Source organism: Panthera uncia, chromosome C2 (genome assembly GCF_023721935.1).
Source record: "Panthera uncia isolate 11264 chromosome C2, Puncia_PCG_1.0, whole genome shotgun sequence".
NCBI classification, from domain to species: Eukaryota; Metazoa; Chordata; class Mammalia; order Carnivora; family Felidae; genus Panthera; species Panthera uncia.
In genome coordinates, this window is record NC_064810.1 from 146624796 (window position 1) to 146645592 (window position 20797).

Consider the following 20797-nt stretch of genomic DNA (forward strand, 5'->3'; position numbering starts at 1 on the left):
AATAGATGTTAAAGAGGGGGATCAGGTTTCAGCTGACATCTGAAGGTCCTTAGGAGATGCCCAGCCTGGCTTGACCTAAGAAATTAATTTGAGCTCTCCATAGTCCACAGTCCCCTTCTAGGTTTCAGAAATGAGACCAGCCAATATATGGTCACATTCTTTCTTGGTCAAGTTGGTCAGTCTCCTTACTCCTCTGGAATCTCCTTATTCTTCTTGTGTTTCCAAGATATACCCTGGTCTCTGCTCAGCGTCTGTGCGTTTCTTGATCCCTTCTCTCAAACCTTTTCCCAGCACGAGACCCCTTGACCCTGCCCACGGTTGTCCAGCATGAGCCACGTTAACACTTCTATGTTTTTACCCAGTTTATGCATTTATTAGAGTGTCTTTAAGTTCTAGTTATTATGTTGGGTCTTTGCTGGCATTTTGTATTATCTAATAGATGAAAAATTCCTCAGATGATTTTTATCCCGTCACAACCAATTTGTTCTCCAGGATCGTATATTTTCTATCATTGTGCGGCCAAAAATGAGCATATTGAATGTTCCAAAGTGATTATACAAATATAACTGTTACTATCTAAGTAGAGTCTAAGAAAAGGAAAGCTGATTGCCCTCTGTTAATGGAGATTGAGAACAGAAGTGTGATCATGCCTACAATACCGAGTGCACCAAATTCCACGGTGAGTGACAAAGATCCGGGCCGCGTTGTGCTGCTCGTTGGTGAACATCCAGTGTGTGTGTTTGCAGTCTCCCTGCTGTCTGATTTGTTCCTTGCTCAGAATAACTTATTGGAAAACGGTGCTCCTTGTTTAAAATTTCAATTCAGACCGTGAGATGGCTAGGCTCTCACTGCCACTTTAGAGGCAGCCCTGTGTAACAAAAACTGGTTGAAAAACCCAATGGGATCCAGACAGCGTGTGCTTTTGGGGTGGGGGTGGGGGTCAGTAGGCATCATGTCCTCAGGAATAGCCCACCTACCACTTGCTGACCTAGTGGAGAGGTGTTAATTAAGGTCAACTGAATCTGTAGCTCCAGGGACCGGTGTCTATATTATTACTCCAGTGTTTGCAAAACAACAACAACGTTTGTAAAGCTGCCTACTTGACTCTGCATGCCCTGATGTGATTTTTAGAAGTGTGAGGACAGAGTGAGGTGGTGGAGAAGGAAGACACCTTCTCCTGCTCCTTCTCTTCTCTTCTGGGGCCTCAGTTGTTTTATCTTTAAAATCAAAAGATTGAACTAGAAAGTTTTCTCAGCTTCTTCCAAAGTCTGATACTTTGATTCTCACTTCGCTCCAGGTTTGCCTGCTGGTTTGGGGCAAGCCAAGGAGCCCTGACTTTCCTCAGCCTGGATTCCTTTCTGCCTAGCACCATCTCTCTCTGCTCTCTGAAACCCTAGGTTCACGTAAACTCGCCAGCTCCCGGCACGGTCTTCTCCGGCAGACGTGGCCAGTACTCCTTTGAGACAGGAGCCGCGAGCACCACACTTGGTGAACTCCCCAGTGTGGGCAAACTCCCACAGTAAAAGCCGTAATTGAAAACTGTCTCGTGATAGTTGAATGTATCGATCTTTCCAGTCCCCGAACGCAATATTTTCTTTCTTTAAAATGGGACACTTCTTTATATTTGTGAGCAATCCTTTTTTTTTTTTTTTTTTTTTTAACGTTTATTTATTTTTGAGACAGAGAGAGAGCATGAACAGGGGAGGGTCAGAGAGAGGGAGACACAGAATCTGAAACAGGCTCCAGGCTCCGAGCTGTCAGCACAGAGCCCAATGCGGGGCTTGAACTCACGGACCGCGAGATCATGACCTGAGCCGAAGTCGGCCGCTCAACCGACTGAGCCACCCAGGCGCCCCGTGAGCAATCCTTTTTAACGGAGAGCCCCATTAAAACCATGTCTGCGTCTGTCAGGAATTGTGGAGTGTATATCTTCCATGCCGATGCACATGCTTTGTGAGTCCTTGACAACTATTTCACACGTGAGAGATTTGATGTATTTTGGTTAAAGGAAAAAGGTCTGAATTTGTCATTTATTGCAAATATCCAAAAGCGAGTATGTACCTATTAAACGTTTGGAGGACGGTCATTTTTATTGCTCAATAAGTATTTATCAGTTATTTAATTGCAGGCAGTTTCTGGTCAGTGACAAATTCATTCCTTGACGGAGACTCTCATGAGCTATCTGTCCCTTCCCCAGCTGTATTGACCCAAGCGACTTCGAGCAAGATTGGTTTTTCGTTAATACACCAGAGGCCTCTGCTTACCAGGCGCCGCTCCTGGCACTGGGGACTTGATCGAAAGTCCCAGCTCTGCCCTCAAAGGGCTCGAGATCAGGTGAGGAATGAAGGAACCAACCGTTACGTATACGGTAGGTGCTACGATGCAGTCAGGCACGGGAAGGCGATGACCGTGCTGTCCAACGGGAAGGACCGCCTTCCCCACGGCCCCCAGCTGCTGCCAATGACACCTGGCCTGAATCTTTAAGAGGGGATGGTAGTTTGTCAAGGCCTTATTTTGGTAACATTGTGATTATTATTTTGGGCAGTGGCAGGGGTGTAACGGGAAGGCAGAGGGACTTGCGTGTCTGGACACACACCTGTATTTGCTCATCTGTCCCCTTCGGGCCTGTGTTTAGCTCACACAGGGTGTTGTGGGGCAGATCAGCCCGTCCATTGGCATCCCAGGCAGACACGTGGGAGGGGTACAGCCCGCGTCTGGGGACGCTGGTCCCCGCTGCTCCCCTCTGTCTCCATTGCCAGGGCTCTCCGGCCCGACCGGGACTGGTTCTGACCCGCTGTGCCTGTCTCGAGGCGTAGCGCCCTGTCGGGAGCCGGGGGGAGGGCAGCTTGCTGCTAGAAGCTTAAATGGTGTGAAAGGGCAGGAGGGCTGAGCAAGCCAAGCGGCACAGTTCACCTGCCAGGGGGGCATCCGCAGCACTCGGCCATTGGCGTGGAGCGAGGGCTGGAGTTCTCCAGCTGAGCTCGGCATATGATTGGCAAATGGTACCATTTGGTCCACAGCCTCCTTTCTGTGCCAGCTGGAATGTATTGCTAATAAGAACTTGTATTTGCTGCTGCTTGAGGGCCTCGACAATATCTGTCAGTCAGATTCAAAAATTTAAATTCCTTTCTCGCATGTCTTGAATCAGAAAGATGATGACCCAAATAAAAGAAGGGACTTCGTTCTGTACCTCCAGGCTTTTAGGGTGAGAGCATTCTATGTGTCTGGCTACCTATGGGGAAGAGTGCCTCCTCAGAGCCCGCTAAGCCCCCAGCAGCCCTGACCACAGGGCCCAGGAGCTGTTTGACTGTTTGGCAGCTGGCAGAGCAAATGCCCAGTAATAGTCACCCCAGCCCCAACTTCGTCATGCCTCAAACATTCCCACTCTGGATGTCCATATATCCTTGCCTTGCTTCCCTGTATGCATTTATGAGGTAAATGGGTGAAATTCATTTTATTTATTTATTTTTTAGTGTTCTTCCCTTTTGAGAGAGAGAGGAGGGCGGGCAGAGAGAGGGAGGGAGACAGAGAATCCCAAGTAGCACAGGGCCCGATATGGGGCTCGAACCCATGAACCATGAGATCATGACCTGGAACCGAGATCAAGAGTTGGACGCTTAACCAACTGAGCCACCCAGGCGCCCTGTGAAATTGATCTTAAATTTGTGCCCCTTCAGCTTGTTCCCTTCCCTGTTCCTTACCCCCGGGGGTCAGGATTTGGCTCAGGAAATCCTGAGAATATTTCCAAAATCATAACGTGATGCTGCTCTGGGATCAAAAGCACGGGCACCACAATGCCCTTGCTTCTGCCACCCGTGGTTCTTGTGGCCTCGCCTCCCTTCAGGCCTTTGATTCCCCTGGGGCTCTGGACAATCTGGATGGTGGGAAGCGATGGCCCTCCACCTTGGGCCTACGGTGGACTCTCATGTGCTCCCTGGGCCTGCGGGTCCCACTTTTAAGCCCTAGGAAGGGGGATGAGCCTTGCTACTTGAGAAAGAGGAGCCTGGTCTGCAGTGGAGGAGAGGAGGCTGGAAGTAGAGGCTCCACTAGGGGGCTCGTGGCAGCCCCAGCCAAAGATGGCAACTGCCTGTGGCAGAGGAGAGCTCCTAGAGGGGCCCCGGGGAGAATCAGGGGGACTTGATTGCTGATTGGATGTGGGAGGTTGGCGAGGCAGTTGGCCCCTGGGTAATTCCAGGATCTTTGGCTGCATGGTGGGCAGACAAAAGGAGGATGTGTGAGGAGAAAGGACAGGATGAGTTCAGTTTAGATCCCATGGGGTTTGAGCGGTGTGTGGCAGAGCCTTGTGAAAAATCAGCAATCTGCAAAAGTGTCCTCGTCCCCTCAGATACAGTTGTCACATCGGGACGCTCTGAAGAGCCTTCTGTGGGCTCCAGCTGTCTAGGAACCCAGCCGTGTGGGAGAAGGTGTAAAAGGGACAGTGAGTGGACACCCCGCTCTGTCCTAGAGCTGCACCTTTGTACTGCGGGCAGGCTTGTGCACCGCAGACTAGCATCCTGCGGTGCAACGTGTGGGTTTCCCCTGAAATATGATCTCACTGTGTGTTGAATAGGGCGTGTCCTGTGTTTATTTCCAGGAGATCAGATTCCATGTTCACAACACTTGTGTGTGTGCTTCTGCCTTCTAGCCTCCCCTTGGCTTCTAACCTCCATCGGGACTGGTGGGTGCCTTTCGGTTTGCTGTCTTTTGAGATCTGACCCCACACCAAGGGCAGCAGAGAGTGACCGTGGTTCACTGTTACTCTTCATCGCTAAAGGCATTTCCTGCCTTGACTATTCAGACCCCTGCCAAACTCTTGGATCTGGCCATCTGAAGGCTTTTAGTGCCGTTTACGTCCTCAGATATTAGAACGAAGTCTAACACTTTGTTTACAGTGAAACTGCTTTGGGATGGCTGATCATTTTTCAGTAGTGTTTCCTTGCTGTGCCCTTGGTATTTCAGAGCTGTCCTCTTTAAGCACTGAAGCAATTAGTTTTGAGAAGGCTGATTCTTCAGGGTCCAGTGCTCCCCTGCCTTTCATTTGCTGAAGCTGTACATTTTAATGAAGTTGTTTCATCTATGTTGCCAAACACCAGAATTTTGCTGTTTCCATTCTAATTATCTCTACTGGCAAATGCTGTGTTTTATTAGAGCTCTCAAGTGCTCTGTTTATTAAATGTCCATACACTATGCCATTAGGCACACAAATTAGGTCAGCTGTGCTTATTGATGGGTTATGGATAAAGGAGTTAAATGTTTTCGTCATGATCTTAAAATGCAGTAGGATTGCCTTCCGTGGCTGCGTGGGTCGTCAGTGATGGCTTCTCTGATGAGCTCGGCTGCCTTTCTTACCCAGCAGCCGAGGCTAATGCTATGTCTGAGCAGTGGTGCTGCGGATGGGGGGGCTCGAGTATGTATCTTCAGTCTTTCGGGTAATATGCTTATTCTTTCCTTTCCTGTAGTTGTGACCGGCACCTCCATCTCGCTTCCCGGGTTGTGTGTCTTACGGCATCGTGATGCACAGTGAGGGTTTTATGAGGCCAGCAGGTGCCAGTGATGGTGGCACAGGGAGGGCAGCACTGCAGCACTTCCCCAATTCAGTACTTGGCTGCTTCTTTCCAGCTCCTACTCCAGGCCCTTTAAGTTCCTCCCGCCTCACCCCGTGGCTCCTCAGGTGGTATTGGTTAAGCGGGGGGGGGGCGGGGGGGGGGGGCCCCCCCCCCCCCCCCCCCCCCCCCCCGCCGCCCCCGTTCCTGTGGTCCCCAGGCGATGCCGCGTGGTGATGAGGGGCGTGGCTTCTGCCATCGCCCAGACCGAATCCCAGCCTCGCCACTGAAGAGCTGGGTGATTCTTGGCAAGTCCCACCTCCCCTCGCTACCCTCCATGTCCTTATCTGTAAAAAGGGGAGAACCGGAGCCCCTTGGGTGTATGTGTGAGGATTAAATGAGATGATAATGCAGGTTTACATGCTTGGGATACAGGCCCCGGCACGTAGTGCCGCATCAGCAAAACAGTCAGCCACACGCTTTGTCCCTGTTCAGGCCCACATGGGTGTCTGCCACCCTGGGCCAAGATCAGCGCCGAGGCCGCTGGTGGCTGGGCCCCTGACCCTGTGCCACAGGCCCCCTCGTGCCACAGTCATAACCTGCTCTGCCTCTCCTTAGAGGGCTTTACTTGTGTGCGTTGAGGTGCCCGTGGTGTAGACTGCTTGCTTTATTCATGAGCCATGGGAATTAAAAAAAAAAAAAAAAAAAAAAAAAAAAAATCAGGTCTTTACCTAGCCTTCTGTTATAGTCTTTTCACCCTGGGGCTCAGGCATAGCGTGCTGGGGGATGGGGTACCCTAGAGGAGCATCCGATGGGACCCAGTCTTCCATCGGGATCATCCCTCCCTTCCAACTCTGGCCCGTGGCCTTTGAACCAAACTCGAGTTTCCCTTTTCTCTTTGCATGAGGCTTGCGAAGTGCCCAAGACTAACTCTGGCCCCACATATTTACCCTACTGTTTTCTCCCTTCTTAGAAATCCTCTACTCTGACTTTAAGAAGCGACTATGATGTTTTTTAATAGATAATTTATCCCCTGTAGGCTAATATGGTTGTGAACAGCAAGAACAAATCTTATTAACGTTGCTAAGAGAAATGAAATAACTCAGCTTGATAGAAGTCAATGGAAGTGTGTTTAATTCATATTTACACCTTCTCAACTGCTCTTCGCATGTATTTAATTCTTTCTGGGGGAAATGATAATCTAGGCCACAGCAATCGCTATGTTAGTTCCCCTGGGGAACCACAGCATCATCTTGAGCAGGGACAATGATTCTGTTCCATGCTGTTTTCTCCCCCACACCATGTAGGAAGCACATATACCTGCAAGAGAGAAGAGTAACTCTATAGAATTCTCTACTATGCTCTTCATAAAGCCCTCACTTTATATTAAACAAAGGTCACAGTGTATGAATTGTTTGAAAACCAACAACAAAGAAACCTAAAAACAACAATGTTTTGGGGCACTTGGATGGCTCAGTTGGTTAAGCGTCCGACTTCAGCTCAGGTCATCGTCTTGTAGTTTGTGAGTTCGAGCCCTGCATCCGGCTCTGTGCTGGCAGCTTGGAGCCTGGAGCCTGCTTCGGATTCTGTGTCTCCCTCTCTTTCTGCCTCTCTCTCTCTCTCTCTCTCTCTCTCTCTCTCTCTCTCTTTCTCAAAAATAAACAAACATTAAAAAAATAAAAAAAAAATTTAATAATGGCTAGAAAAGGAACCATTTCTCTCAGTCTGGTTACAGGATTATGGGTCTCTTTTTATTTCCTGCATCAAATATTTGGTCCCGAGGACCCCCAGGGATAAGGTTGGTGGGGGCTGCTAATAATCAGAGTGCACCTTCGCCTAACGCCCCTCTGCAGGCTGAGTAGTGCGGCTGGCAGAGGCCTTCATTCTGCAGGGAGTCTGCAAACTCCAGGGCAGGAGTCCAAGAACCTGGCTGGCCAGGGTACAGTCCTGGGTTCTTAGTGTTCAAGGGTCATGGAGGTTTGGATAGTTGGTTTTTGTACTAAAGGAAATGCCTGTATCAACAAGCGGCCTCACCCCATCAGCACAAGGGAAAATTGAAGTACTGGCTTCACAAAGAGGCAAAAATATCACCAAGAGCATCGTAGAAAAGATACATTCAATCATAAAAATGTGTAGATCAAAGGAACAATGGATTTATCTCCAGTGAAAAGGACCTATATTTGCTGACAGGCTGGTCTTTGAATAAGCAGTGGAATGTGTTATTTTACTGAATGGGACCAAAAAAAAAAAAAAAAACAAAACCCTGAAAAGATTTATTAGCTCCTCTTTTCTTGACTAGAATAGGTTTCCTATGTATCGTTAGTTACTTTATCATGAATAACGTGTCGTGTCATCTTGTGCCTATTAATCACCCTTTCCTCGCAACCAACTGTACGAATAATTAGATGAAATTGGTGGCGGACCATCGCTTCCCTATTCATCTTCTTGAGCCCGTGTCAGTGGAACATTCAAACGTTACCATTTACTCTTCAGTGTGTGTTTCTAAAGAAAGTTAGAAATTTGGGGGCATCGGTATTTGGCAAGCAAAGCCCTTGCCTTACATCAAGCGAAGACACAGATGGCGAGGCGCATGACGCCAAGGGGCTGTCATTGCTGAGAGACCCACATCCGGTGACACGGCAGCCTCAGAGCCAGATGCAGCGTGGGTGTTCTCGTAAGCCTTGGAAACCACGTGTCCATCAAGGGTCTCCTGGTCGCTCTGCCGTGTGTTGTTCCCTCCAAGACCTGGCAGTTTCATTTTGTGACCTCGGTCACTTTCAGGTGCGGTCTCCCCAGGTCCACGTAGTTAACTTCTGGTCACTCTGACTCCTGCGTCACCCATCTGAAGCAGAGACAGCTGTGTGGCTGTCACTCAGCTCCTGGGTTGGAGGCCACATGCAGCCGCACTGTGCTCTGAATGACTCATGCTGCCTCCCAGCTAACTGAACACGCGGATGGGGGGAGTGTCTCAAGGCGGAAGGATCTGCTTCGTTAGGTGCAGAAAGTTGACCATTTAGCCTCATGCAAAGGATGAAGGGACAGAGGTCACCCGATCATTTGTCTCTATCGTGGTGTAATTGTAATTCTGTATAGTTATGATGACATTTGTGATCTATTGCAGGAACATCAGGAGAACATTCTGGGTCACACCATGCAAAGTGTGATTGCGTTGCTCAACAATCTGGTGGCCTGCAAAGATTCAAATATGAAGCTACTTTATGAACAAGGTAAATGCTTCTTAGAATTCCTTTTGAGACTCTTGTTTTTTTTTGCCTATTTGTTATTTTCCTCATCATATGTAGCAGGGAGTCAAGAAGTGCTGTTTAAAGTTGATGAATCAGGGGCGGCTGAGTGGCTCAGTTGGTTAAGCATCTGAGTTCGCCTCGGGTCATGATATCACGGTCGTGTGATTGAGCCCCACGTCGGGCTCCGTGCTGAGTGTGGAGCGTGCTTAAGATTCTCTCTCACTTTCTTTCCCTCTGCCCCTCTCCCCTAATGGCATGTTTGCTCTCCCTCTCTAAATAAATAAAATATGTTAAGTCTAGATATGTATGCAACCCCTGGGGTACATTTTTGTCAGGTGCGGCTCCTTGAATTTTGGTCCTCTCGAACTTGAAGACCTGTGAGCTAAGGATACACGTTACTGCTCTGCCACATTTCTAGACTGTAACGAGGAGACGTAGCAAGAAGGACCATCAGAGGAACTCTCATTTAAAAGGGCAAAGTAAAGGTAGATAACAGTCACTGATCCATGACAATGTTGAAATCTTGGGGGACACGTTTCCTCAGCCCTCATTGTTCCCAAAGGAAAAAAATACTCCCGTGCTTTGAGAATAGTTTGCCCTGGGAATGGTTCTCTGTGGCTCTTGCCTCTAACTTCTGAATCGTTGTTCTTTTCCCATAAGAGTGGCCCATGCTCGTAGCTGAGTAAGACTCTAAGCCTGATTCTTCCCTGTAGAAGTTTGGGACCCTACAACTGTTTTTCATTGTAAAAGGAATTATCCCTGGTCTCCTCAGTCCAAACCAGTGGTGCTTCTTTCAATGTGAGTCTAGCAAAAACTTTGTTAGTTTCTTGTAAATTTTTTTCTGGTTTCATTGAGAAATAATTGATACAACATCACTGTATAGGTTTAAGCAGTATGGTGTGATGATTCGGTTTACATATATTGTGCAGTGATTACCACGATAGGTTTAGCTAACGTCCATCTTCTCTTATAGATACAATAAAAAGAAAAGAAAGAAAAACTGGGAATGGTTTTTCCTTATAATGAGAACTGTTAGGATTTGCTCTTAACAGTTTTCCTATATATTATGTAGCAATGCTAACCGTCATCTTATGTTGTATATTACAGCCCTAGAACTTATTTATTTTTACAACTGGGGGCTTGTACCTTTTGACCACCTTTCTCCTTTTCCTCTGCTTCTGGTAACCACAAGTCTGATCTATTTTTCTGTGAGTTCGGTGGTGATAGTTTAGATTCCACATATAAGTGAGATCGTACAATATTTGTCTTTCTCTTTCTGACTTATTTCACAAAGCATAACGCTTTCGGGGTTTAACCATGTTGTTACCAATGGTAGGTTTTCCTTTTCTATGGCCGAATAATATTCCATTATGTGTATACATACACACCCTTCCTTCTTTATCCATTGACTGCTTGATGGACACTTAGTTTGTTTTCATGTCTGGCTACTGCAAATAATGCTGCTGTGAACATGCAGGTGCAGGTAGCTTTCTGAGTTAGTGTTTTTGTTTCCTTTGGGTGTATTCCCAGAAGTGGAATTACTGGGTCCTATGATAGCTCTTTGTTTTTTGTTTGTTTGTTCTGTTTGTCTGCTTGTTTTGAGGATCCTCCATACTGTTTTCCATAGTATGGGAAGGCTGCACCAATTTACATCCCTGCCAACGGTGCGCAAGGGTCCTTTTCCTCATCCATGCCAGCGTCTGTTATCGTTGGCCTTATCAGTGGTGGCCGTTCTAACAGGCATAAGGTGATACTGCATTGTGGTTTTAATTTGCATTTTTCTAATGACTCGTGATGCTAGGCATCTTTTCATGTACCAGTTGGCCTTTTGTGTATATTCTTTGGCGAAGCGTGTGTTCAGGTAGGTCCTTTACCCATTTTTCAATTGGGTTACTTTTTTTTGCTACTGCGTCATATGATGTCTTTTTTTTAAATTTTATTTAAATCCAAGTTAATTAATTAACATGTAGTGTAATATTGGTTTCAGAAGTAGAATTGAGTGATTCATCACATACATATAATACCCAGTGCTCATCCCAACCGTATGATTTCTTTGTGTATTTTGGATTTTAGCCCCTGGTCAGATACATGGTTTGCAAATACTTTTTCTCACTCCATAGGTTGTTTTTTTACTTTCTTGATGGGTTCTTTGGTGTACAGAAGGTTTTTAGTTGGATGCCATCCCACTTGTTTATTTTTCTGTTCGTTGCCTGTGTTTTAAGCATCACATCCAAAAAGTCATTATCAAGATGCATGTCAAGAAGTTTTACTCCTATATTTTTTTTTCTAGGGCTTTCATGGTTTCAAGTCTTAAATTTAAGTATCCATTTTGAATTAATTTTCATGAGTGGTGTAAAATATAGGTCCAATTTCATTCTATCTGTTCTCCACTCGGTGTTCTTAGTTCCCTTGTCAAATATTAGTTGACTGTATGTGCTTGGATTTATTTCTGGGCTTCTGATTCTGTTCCATTGGTCTCTTTGTGTTTGTGCCAGCACCATAGTGTTTTGATGACCATAGATTTATATACTCTAGATTGCAAGTAGGAACTGTGATGCCTCCTGCTTTTTTCTTCTTTCTCAGGATTTCTTTGGGTATCCGGGGTCTTTTGTGGCTCCATCTGGGTTTTAGGAGTGTTTTTTTTCTACTTCTGTAAAAAACGTCATTGTCATCTTGATAGGGATTCCATTGAATATCTAGATGGCTTTTGGTATTTTTGACATTTTAGCAATATTCTTCAATCCATGGACATATCATACTTTCCCATTTCTTCCTTTTTTCTTTGATTTCTTTCATTAGTGTGTTGTATTTTGCAGAATAGACATCCTTCACTTCTTTACTTACGTTTATTCCTAAGATTTTGTTGTGTTTGATGCTGTTGGAACTGGGATTGATTTCTTCGTTTTTCAGAAAATTCATTGTTAGCATATAGAAATGCTATTGATTTTTTTGTTAATTTTGTATCCTGCAACTTCACTGACTTTACTGATTAGATCTAACCGTTTTTGGTTGAGTCTTTAGAGTTTCTTTATTTAAAATGACATCATCTCATAGGGGTACTTGTACCCCAGTGTTTGTAGCAGCACTTTCCACAATGGCCAGATTATGGAAAGAGCCTAAATGTCCATCAACTGATGAATGGGTAAAGAAGTTGTGGTTTATATATACAATGGAATACTACTTGGCAATGAGAAAGAATGAAATATGGCCTTTTGTAGCAACGTGGATGGAACTGGAGAGTGTGATGCTAAGTGAAATAAGTCATACAGAGAAAGACCCATACCATATGTTTTCACTCTTATGTGGATCCCGAGAAACTTAACAGAAGACCAAGGGGGAGGGGAAGGGGAAAAAAAAAGAGAGGGAGGGAGGCAAACCATAAGAGACTCTTAAAAATTGAGAGTAAACTGAGAGTTGATGGGGGGAGAGAGGGAAAAGTAGGTGATGAGCATTGAGGAGGGCACCTGTTGGGATGAGCACTGGGTGTTGTATGGAAACCAATTTGACAATAAATTTCATGTTAAAAAAAATTTAAAAAATAAAATGCCATCATCTACAAATAGACAGTTTTGCTTCTTTGTTTACAATTCCTTTTACGTGCCTTTACAAAGACTTTTATTTCTTTTTCGTGCCTGATTGTTCTGGCGAGGACTTCTTGTACTATGTTGAACAGAAATGTTGAGAGTGGCCTTTTTTTCCTGACCTTAGAGGAAAAGCTTTTAGTCTTTCACAGTTGAGGCTAATGTTAAAGTGTAGACTTGTCATATTTGGCCTTTATTATGCTGGGGTATGTTCTTTATGCCTAATTTTTAGATTTTATGAATGGACATTGAATTTTATCAAATGCTTTTTCTGTGTCTAGTAAGATGATCATATGATTCTTTCCTTTCTTTCTATTAATGTGACATATCACATTGATTTTGCATATGTTGAAGCATTCTTGAATCCCAGGGATAAATCCCACTTATTCGTGGTGAATGATCCTTTGCTGTGCTGCTGACTTTGGGTTGCTAGTGTTTTGTTGATAATTTTTGCATCTATATTCATCAGGGATATTGGCCTGCAGTTTTCTTTCCTAGTAGTGTCCTTTTGTGGTTTTTAGTAACAGGATAAATGCTGGCTTTGTAAAAACGAGTTCAGGAATGTTTCCTACTCTTAAATTTTTTTGGAAGAGTTTGAGAATAATTGGTATTCTTGTTTAAATGTTTGGTAAAAGTCACCAGTGAAGCCATCTCGTCCTGGGCTTTTCTTTGTTGGGAAGTTTTTGCTTACTGATTCAATCTTCTTACTAGTAATCTGTCCAGATTTTCTATTTTTTTCTTGAGTCAGTCTTGCTAAGTTGTACATTTCTAGGAATTTTTTCATTTCTTATAAGTTGTCCAATTTGTTGGTGTGTAGTTGTTTATAGTAGCCTCTTAATCATCTTTTGAATTTCTGTGGTGTCCATTGTAATGTTTCCTTTTTCATTTATAATTTTGTTGATTTGAGACCTTTCTCTCTCTCTGTTTCTCTGTCTCTCTCTTTGATTAACCTAGTGAGGGTTTGTCAGTTTTGTTTACCTATTCAAAGAACCAACTCTTAGTTTGATTAATCTTTTCTATTCTTTTTCTGTTTTCTGTTTCATTTATTTATGTTCTAATCTTTCTGTTAACTTTGGGCTCAGTACTTTTCCTTAAAATTGAAGCACAGTTGCGTTTCAGATGTACAACATAGTGATTCGCTAAGTCTGTACGTTATGCTGTGCTCACCGCAAGTGTAGCTACGATCTGTCATCATACAATGCCATTGCATTACAGTTGGTTTGTCTTTTTCTAGCTCCTTCAGGTGTAGATTCAGGGTGTTCATTTGGGCTCTTCTTAATGTAGGCATTATTGCTCTGAACTTCCCTCTTAGAACTACTTTTGCTGCATCCTTCAAGTTCTGATATGCTCTGTTTCCATTTCCATTTGTCTCAAGCTTTGTTTTATTTATTTTTTAAAAGTTTACTTATTTATTTTGAGAGAGAGCACACACAGCAGGGGAGGGGCAGAGAGAGAAGGGGAGAGGGAATCCCAAGCAGGCTCCGTGCTCATACCATGGAACCTGTTGTGTGGCTTGATCCCGTGAACTGTGAAATCATGACACGAGCCGAAACCAAGAGTCAGCTGCTTAACCGACTGAGCCACCCAGGCGCCCCAAACTTTGTTTTAATCTCATGTTTAATGTCTTCTTTAACCCATGTTGTTCATGAGAGTGTTTAATTTCCACGTATTTGTGAGTTTTCCAGTTTTCCTATTGGTACTGATTTCTAGTTTCATGCCATTGTGTCAGAGAAGATACTTGATATGATTTCAGTCTTTTAAAATTTGCTACGACTTGTTTTGTGGCCTAACGTATGGTCTGTCTTAGAACATGTTCAGTGTGCACTCGAAAAGAATGTGGGGGGTGCCTGGGTGGCTCAAGCGTCCGACTCTTGGTTTGGGCTTGGGTCATGATCTCACGGTTCATGAGTTCAAGCCCCACATCGGGCTCTGCACTGACAATGTGGAGCCTGCTTGGGATTCTCTCTCTCTCTTTCTCTCTCTTTCTCTCTCTTTCTCTCTCTCTGCCCCTCCCCTGCTCTTGCACGTGCACGTGCACACACACACACTCTCAAGATACATGAATAAACTTAAAAAATAAAGTGACTAAAAATGTATATCCTGCTGTTGTTGGGTAGAATTCTCTATGTATGTCTGTTAGCTCCATTTGGTCTCTAGTGTTGTTCAAATCTTCTGTTTCCTTGTAGATTGTCTGTCTGGTTGATTTATCCTTTGTTGAGAGTAGAGTATTAAACTCCCCAACTATTACTGTATAACTGTTATTTCTCCTTTTACATCGGTTAGTCTTTGCTTATATATTTAGGAACTCCAATGTTCAGCACATAAATATTTATAATTGGTATGTTTTCATGTACTGACCTCTTTATTATCATATAATGATCTTTTGTCTCTGGTCATTTTTAGCTGAAAGTCCATTTTGTTTGACATAAGTATATCTACCCCTGCTTTTTTTTTTTGGTTACCATTTTCTTGAAATGTTTCTTTCATCCCCTCACTCTCAGTGAAGACTCTTCACATATTGCTGGATCTTGTTTTGTTTTGTTTTTTAATTCATTTAGCCCTTCTGTGTCCTTTCATTAGAGAATTTAATTTGCTTAAAGAAATTATTGATAGGTAGGGACTACTGTTGCCATTTTGTTGATTGTTTCTGGTTGTATTATAGATTCATTGTTCTTTAACCTGTTTTTGTTTTTTGTTTTGTTTTGTTTTTTGTTTTTTTTTTTTTGAGTTTTGATGTCCTGATACCATATGTTTTGACTTTTTTGGCATGTTATTTATGTAATTACTATGGGATTTTTTCTTTTTGTTACATTGAGGCTTATGTAAAATATTTTAAGCTTGTAACACCCCTATTTTAAGCTGATAACAACTTCAGCTGAGTTTTTAAACTTGACACTTGTACCTCTCTCTCTTACATTTTAGGTTATTGCTGTTACAATTTAGATGGTTTTTTTAAATTGTGTAATTAAGAACAGATTATTGTAATTATGGTTACTTTGAATACCTTTGTTGTCTTAAAACTTGTAAACTAGAGTATTATTCACCACTGTTACGTATTGTAGAATCTAGCTCTGACTGTATACTTACCCTTACCAGTGAGATTTACAGGATCTTTTTGTATTTTTATGATGGTATTTGGTATTCTTTTACTTCCACTCAAAGAACTTCCTTTAGCATTTGTTATAATGCATTTCTGATGGTAATGAACTTCTTTTGTTTATTTAGGAAAGTCTTTGTTCCTCCTTCATTTCTAAAAGACAGTTTCACTGGGTAGAGATCTCTTGGTTTATAGTTAATCTCTTTCAACATTTTAAATATGCCATCCCATTCTCTTCTTGTCTGAAAGTTTCTGTTTAGAAATTTGGCAGGAATTTTGTGGGGGTTTCCACGTATGTAACCTTCTTTCTTTTCTCTTGCTGCTTTTAAAATTCTTTCTTTGTTTATTACTTCTGACAACTTGATTATAATGTGTCTCAGTGTAACTCTGTTCAGGTTCAACCTCTTTAGGGTCCTTTGGACCTCATGCATCTAGATGTCCATTCCTCTCCCCAGTTTCTGGAAGTTTTCAGCAATTATTGCATTAAATATCCTTTCTCTTCTCATTCTGGAATCTCCATAATGTGAATATTTTTTCTTTTATTGTGTCCCCATAATTCCTGTAGGCTTTCTTTATTCTTTCATCGCTTTTTCTTTTTGCTTCTTTGACTGTATAATCACCTTTCCTCCAGGTCATTGGTTCCTTCTTCTGTATTGCTGAGTCTACTCTGAAAGCAGTATTGAATTCATCAATTTAGTTACTTTTCAACTCGGGGATTTGTTTGTTTTTTGATGGTTGCTGTTTCCTTATTGAATTTCTTGTTTTTTTTATGCATTGTTTTTCTAATTCATTTCCTTGCTGTGTTTTCTTGTTCACTGAGCTTCTTTAAAAGATTTTCCTGAATTCTTTGTCTTGACAGTGCATAGATCTCAATTTTGGGGGGCGGCCAGTTATTGGAGCTTTGTTAGTTTCCTTTGATGGTGTCATATTTACCAGACTTTTTATGATCCTTATTCCTTGGGTTAATATCCACGCATTTGAGTAATCAAGATCCTCTTCCAGACTTTGCAAGTTTCCTTTGGCGGAGATGGCTCTTCACCAGTCAGCTCAGCTTGGGTTTCTGGGTGTGTTTGCTGGAAATGTCCTTGGGCAAGTGGGATGGGCTGTTTTTGTCTGTTTTGGAGGTGAGGCAACTATTTGTCCTCAGGGATGGAAGAGATGTGCCACTGGCATGGAACAGTTGGATAGGATTTCAGGCTCTGTTCCCTATCTGAGTGAGGCTGTGGGATGGGCTCCATGGTTGGTTGGATTCTCCGATTAGGCTTTCTAGATGGTCAAGACTGGGTACTTTATTCAGTAGGAGATTGAGGCTATGAATTAGCTTCCCTGCCCTAGCAGGACAGCAGGATGGTATCCAGCACCTGTAGAGTTCATTATTTGGGGATCTGAATCAGGTGAGAGTGTACTGAATTCCCTTGTCAGGTGAGGCTGCCAGTTTTGCTCTGCAGATGGGCAAAGCCATGGGCTGTGCTCGGTGTTTATGTGCCACTGTACTTTGGGTTATGGAATGGGCTCTACCGTTGCCTGTGTGTTCGGGTTAGATTGGCTGAAGGCCATGATTCAGCAACCAGCAGGGCTACGAATGACACTGCCTGCCTGAGAACATTAGGAGAAACAACTCGCAAGCTGCCAAAGCTCTTTGTTGACCTAAGTCAAGCCAGCTTGCACCCTGAGTTCTCTGACTGAACAGGGCCACTGGGTTTGGTCTGCAAACTGTTGGCTCTGCTTGCCCACCTCTTGGATCAAGTGCTACTGGGCTCACAGCCTCGAGGATGTGTCCCCAGCCCATCTGGTCCAATGGGGCCAAATAACACCCTGCACAGTGCGTGGAGCTACGTTGCTGCTCCCTTGCCTGGACAAGATATAAAGGCGCCACTCCATGTTACCCTCAGTTTCCCGAGTAGCCCCCTTAGTTGAGAGGAGCCAAGAGTTACCCTCAGCCTTGGTGGCGAATGAATCCTCCACTTGTATGTAGCACAGGAATACTCCATGCCCGGTACTGGCTTTGCTCTGCAGAGGATCAGCTCTGTTTCCTCAACTGCCTTTGGCTCAAGTGTCACTGGGTCGCACTGCTTCCACTTGTCACCAGCCCTTCTAGTCAGATTGTGCTGGAACTTACTCCCCATAGCAGGTAAGGCCGTGATTCAGCGCCTTGCCTGGGCATGGGCGAACTGGGCTCTGGGGATGGCAAAACTTGTTTGAAGATCCAAATCAGACAGATCCGCACTGTGCAGTGAGTTCCCTGATCACGGTGCACCCCCAACTGGAATGTACAGATGAGTAAAGCTGTCCATTGATACTACTACTTGGGCACCGCAGATACAAACTCAGTCTGCCCAGGTCCCTGTGCTGGGTGTTAGAAGCCCTTCCCTGCTTCACCGGTAGTCAGATGTCCGGTGATTGAGCCCCGCAGATTCCCCCCTGCAATCCCCGTGGTGCAAGATCAGACGAGGGTCTCCTGCAAAGCAACTCAAAACTTTGAGGGGGTTGCTGTTTGTCCCTGTGGGTTCATTTTCCCATTAGCGGAATTGAAGAGACCTTTCCCTGGGGTGCTGCCATGGCCTGGGGGAGGGGCAATATGGTCACCACGTGGCTGTTTCTCTTCCTCTTCTAATGTGGTCCGTCTCGTTCTCTGTGGTAACAGGGGTGGACTTCAGCCTTACGTCTGTGTTCAAGGATTCTCTCAGTGGTGTCTCGTTCTTGAATAGTTCTTTCTTGTCGTGAAGGGAGTAAAGTCAGGAACCGTCTCTATCACCGTCTTGGTGACGTCACTTGGTTTCCTGTAAATCTTACTGATATTTGTTTCGTTGAACAAAAAGCCCACCCACGAATCCCTTCAGAACATTCTAACTTCGGACCGAGGATTAGGAGACTACAAAATAGTGCTGGTAAGATTCTTAGCAGCCCTGTTGGCTGGTTGAGAGAGTCGGTAAGGAGTCAGATGTCTGAATTTGAGAATAGAGAGACTGTAGGTCCTGGCTCGTAAAAATGTGGACTTATGTGGCTGAGGCGAGATGAAGGACAAAATGCTCGAGGAGAGGCACTTAGGGAACTGAGAGATCAGGTATGGAAGGGTTGGTTATGAGGTGACCTCTGTGGCTACAGGGATACTGCATGCGGCGGACTGTTAGAGCCAGAGCACCCGAAGAAGCCCAGGCAGATTTGCCAGGAAGCTAGTGACGCTGACGTGTCAAGGGCCCTCTGTTACAGAGGGGCTGTTTTACATTCGTAATGTTTTCCTCTTCTAGTCTGTCCCCAGCCGCAACCATGGAAGCTTCAGTTCTCCTGATTCCTGGCCCCATTCCAGGCTTTGTGGAGTGAACTGGAAATCACAAAAGTAATCGTGGCGAGAGTAGTGTTAGTTAATGCTAATAATATTAGTGATGTTAGTGTTAATACTGTGCTCAGGGAATGAGCGGAAGTGAATAAGTGGTCTGAGGGTGATGGCAGTTGGGAGAGAAGAAGCAGGCGGTGGAGACTGTTGATCTGAGATTAGTAAACTGTTGCCCACCAGCTGTCTGCTTGCTTTTACAAATAAAGTTTTGTTGGCACATAGACACGTCCCTTCATTTACATGTATCTTTGGCTAGATTTGTTTTATAATGGCACTGTCGAGTAGTTGAGACACAGACTGTGTGACCCATAAAGCCTGAAACATTTACTATTATGGCCTTTTAAGAAAAAGCTTTGCCAACCTTCGGTCTAGAAGCAGCTGTACGGAACAAGACAGCACCACCTAGAAATGTGTAGAAGGAAGTGGACAATTTGAGGGCTTTTGCTAACGACTGTGAGTTCCACGTGTCACAATGGAAGGGGCTCCGGTTGAAAATGGTAGACCGTTGCCTCTGAAGGATGGCTTTCAAAATCGTCTTTCTGTTTTGACTGCAGGAGACGGTGGGTGAACGGCTGTGGTCATAAGCTGCGGTGGCAGATGAGGTAGAGATAGTGGGCGAGGTGGGTCCACGTGGTCTTAAGGCTGAGGAGCGTGGTCAGGCCGCAAGGATGGCGGGGTGAGGAAAGGTGGTGGGTTCCAAGAGTACAGGGTTTGGGAACTCCTTGCCGGCCCCTTCTATTAGAGGGTAGAAGGGAAGAGAGGCGGGGAGGCTCCTGCGGCCTGCAGAACAGTCTGCTTCCAGTCTCTAGAGATGAGCGCAAGGTCTGATTTTCCTTCATGCTCTGCCGCTTCTCAGACCCCTTGGTTACTGACTGTGCAGACTGATTTTTCCAAAGCTGGGTAAGATCTGACGCATGTTTGCAAACCCAGAGCGTATTAAGATTCACCGGAGTGTGGCCGCGCGAAGAGTCATTGGTGACCTGCCACTCTGTGGCCTTGAATGTAAGTGGTTGGTTTGAATTAGGTCTTCCTGTTAATCTTTATTTTGGATAAATTCTGGCTCAATCACTCGTTTATATATTTATTACAGTTCCCACAGAATTCAGTTCCCTCTTCCAAACAGAGAGCTATTTCCAACGTTGATACTTGAAAAGTCACCTGCATATAAGTGAACTGTAAGGTAGAGGAGGAAGTGAGTATTCTTGCTTTCGAGTGCTTCATACCAGTGCTGTGTTAGGCCGGCGTAAACTGAGTTTCAGCCTCAGACCATGCCCTAACAGCGCTGAGAGGTCTCTGGAGGGTCTGCTCCCCCCCTGCTCTCCTGTATCAAGTGCTCTGACGGATCAAGCATGTGGAACGACATGGACATTGATGATTCTGAGTTGAAGAGCGAGCAGAGTTGGCCTCCAAAGGGGAAGAACTGTTTAGAAAAACTAAACCAATTAATTTCATTTGCATGTTCCTTTTTTATGTACATAGAAAGGCAGTCAGCGAGTGACTCCATATCCGAAGTCTCAGCCCTTGCATTGAGGGTAGGATAGGGTTTTTAGTGATAAAGCGTGCGACGCAAGGCAGCCCGCAGCACTTTTTCTTTCTCCGTGCTTATGTGAAATAATGCTGTTCCTTCCGATCCGTGGCATCTCAGACTCAACGAGGTACGGGAGGTGGTATATGGGAAGGCTTCAGTACGGTGCCCACCGCCTCTCAGGCCGAAAAGCGCACAGACTGGTAAAGAGAGTCGCCATCCCACCAGCATGCACCCGCATTACGCAATTCAGGTTTTTTTGCTTAACCGCTTTCAGTTTTAAACGAACCATTTAGGGCGAGAATTATAAAACAAAGGAAGACCTTGTGTTTACATTTGAAAAATATCAGAGTTACTAACATTTTAAACGTGGCTGCTGGCCTGTCCCTGTGCGATGACCTTTCAATAATGGATATTAATTCCAGCTCAGTTTTACCAGCAGAGAAATGTCAGGAAAATGTATTTACGCGAC

The 20797-nt window shown here is 44.6% G+C and overlaps 1 protein-coding gene across 12 annotated transcripts in view; it reads left to right on the plus strand.

Annotated features, from left to right (window-relative positions):
- The window catches only part of ULK4 (unc-51 like kinase 4), a 567621-nt gene that overhangs the window by 318664 nt on the left and 228160 nt on the right, over positions 1-20797 (plus strand). For 10 of the 12 annotated variants that reach the window (XR_007457564.1, XM_049629926.1, XM_049629924.1 and 7 more), the window contains one exon: positions 8665-8770. Coding sequence is in view for 10 of the 12 variants with exons in the window: in XM_049629926.1 (XP_049485883.1) it covers positions 8665-8770 (106 nt within the window). In the remaining 2 variants the exon portion in view is untranslated. Of the gene's footprint in view, positions 1-8664; positions 8771-9123; positions 11066-20797 lie in introns of those variants that run through there. The other 2 variants (XR_007457565.1, XM_049629928.1) reach the window with 1 other exon arrangement.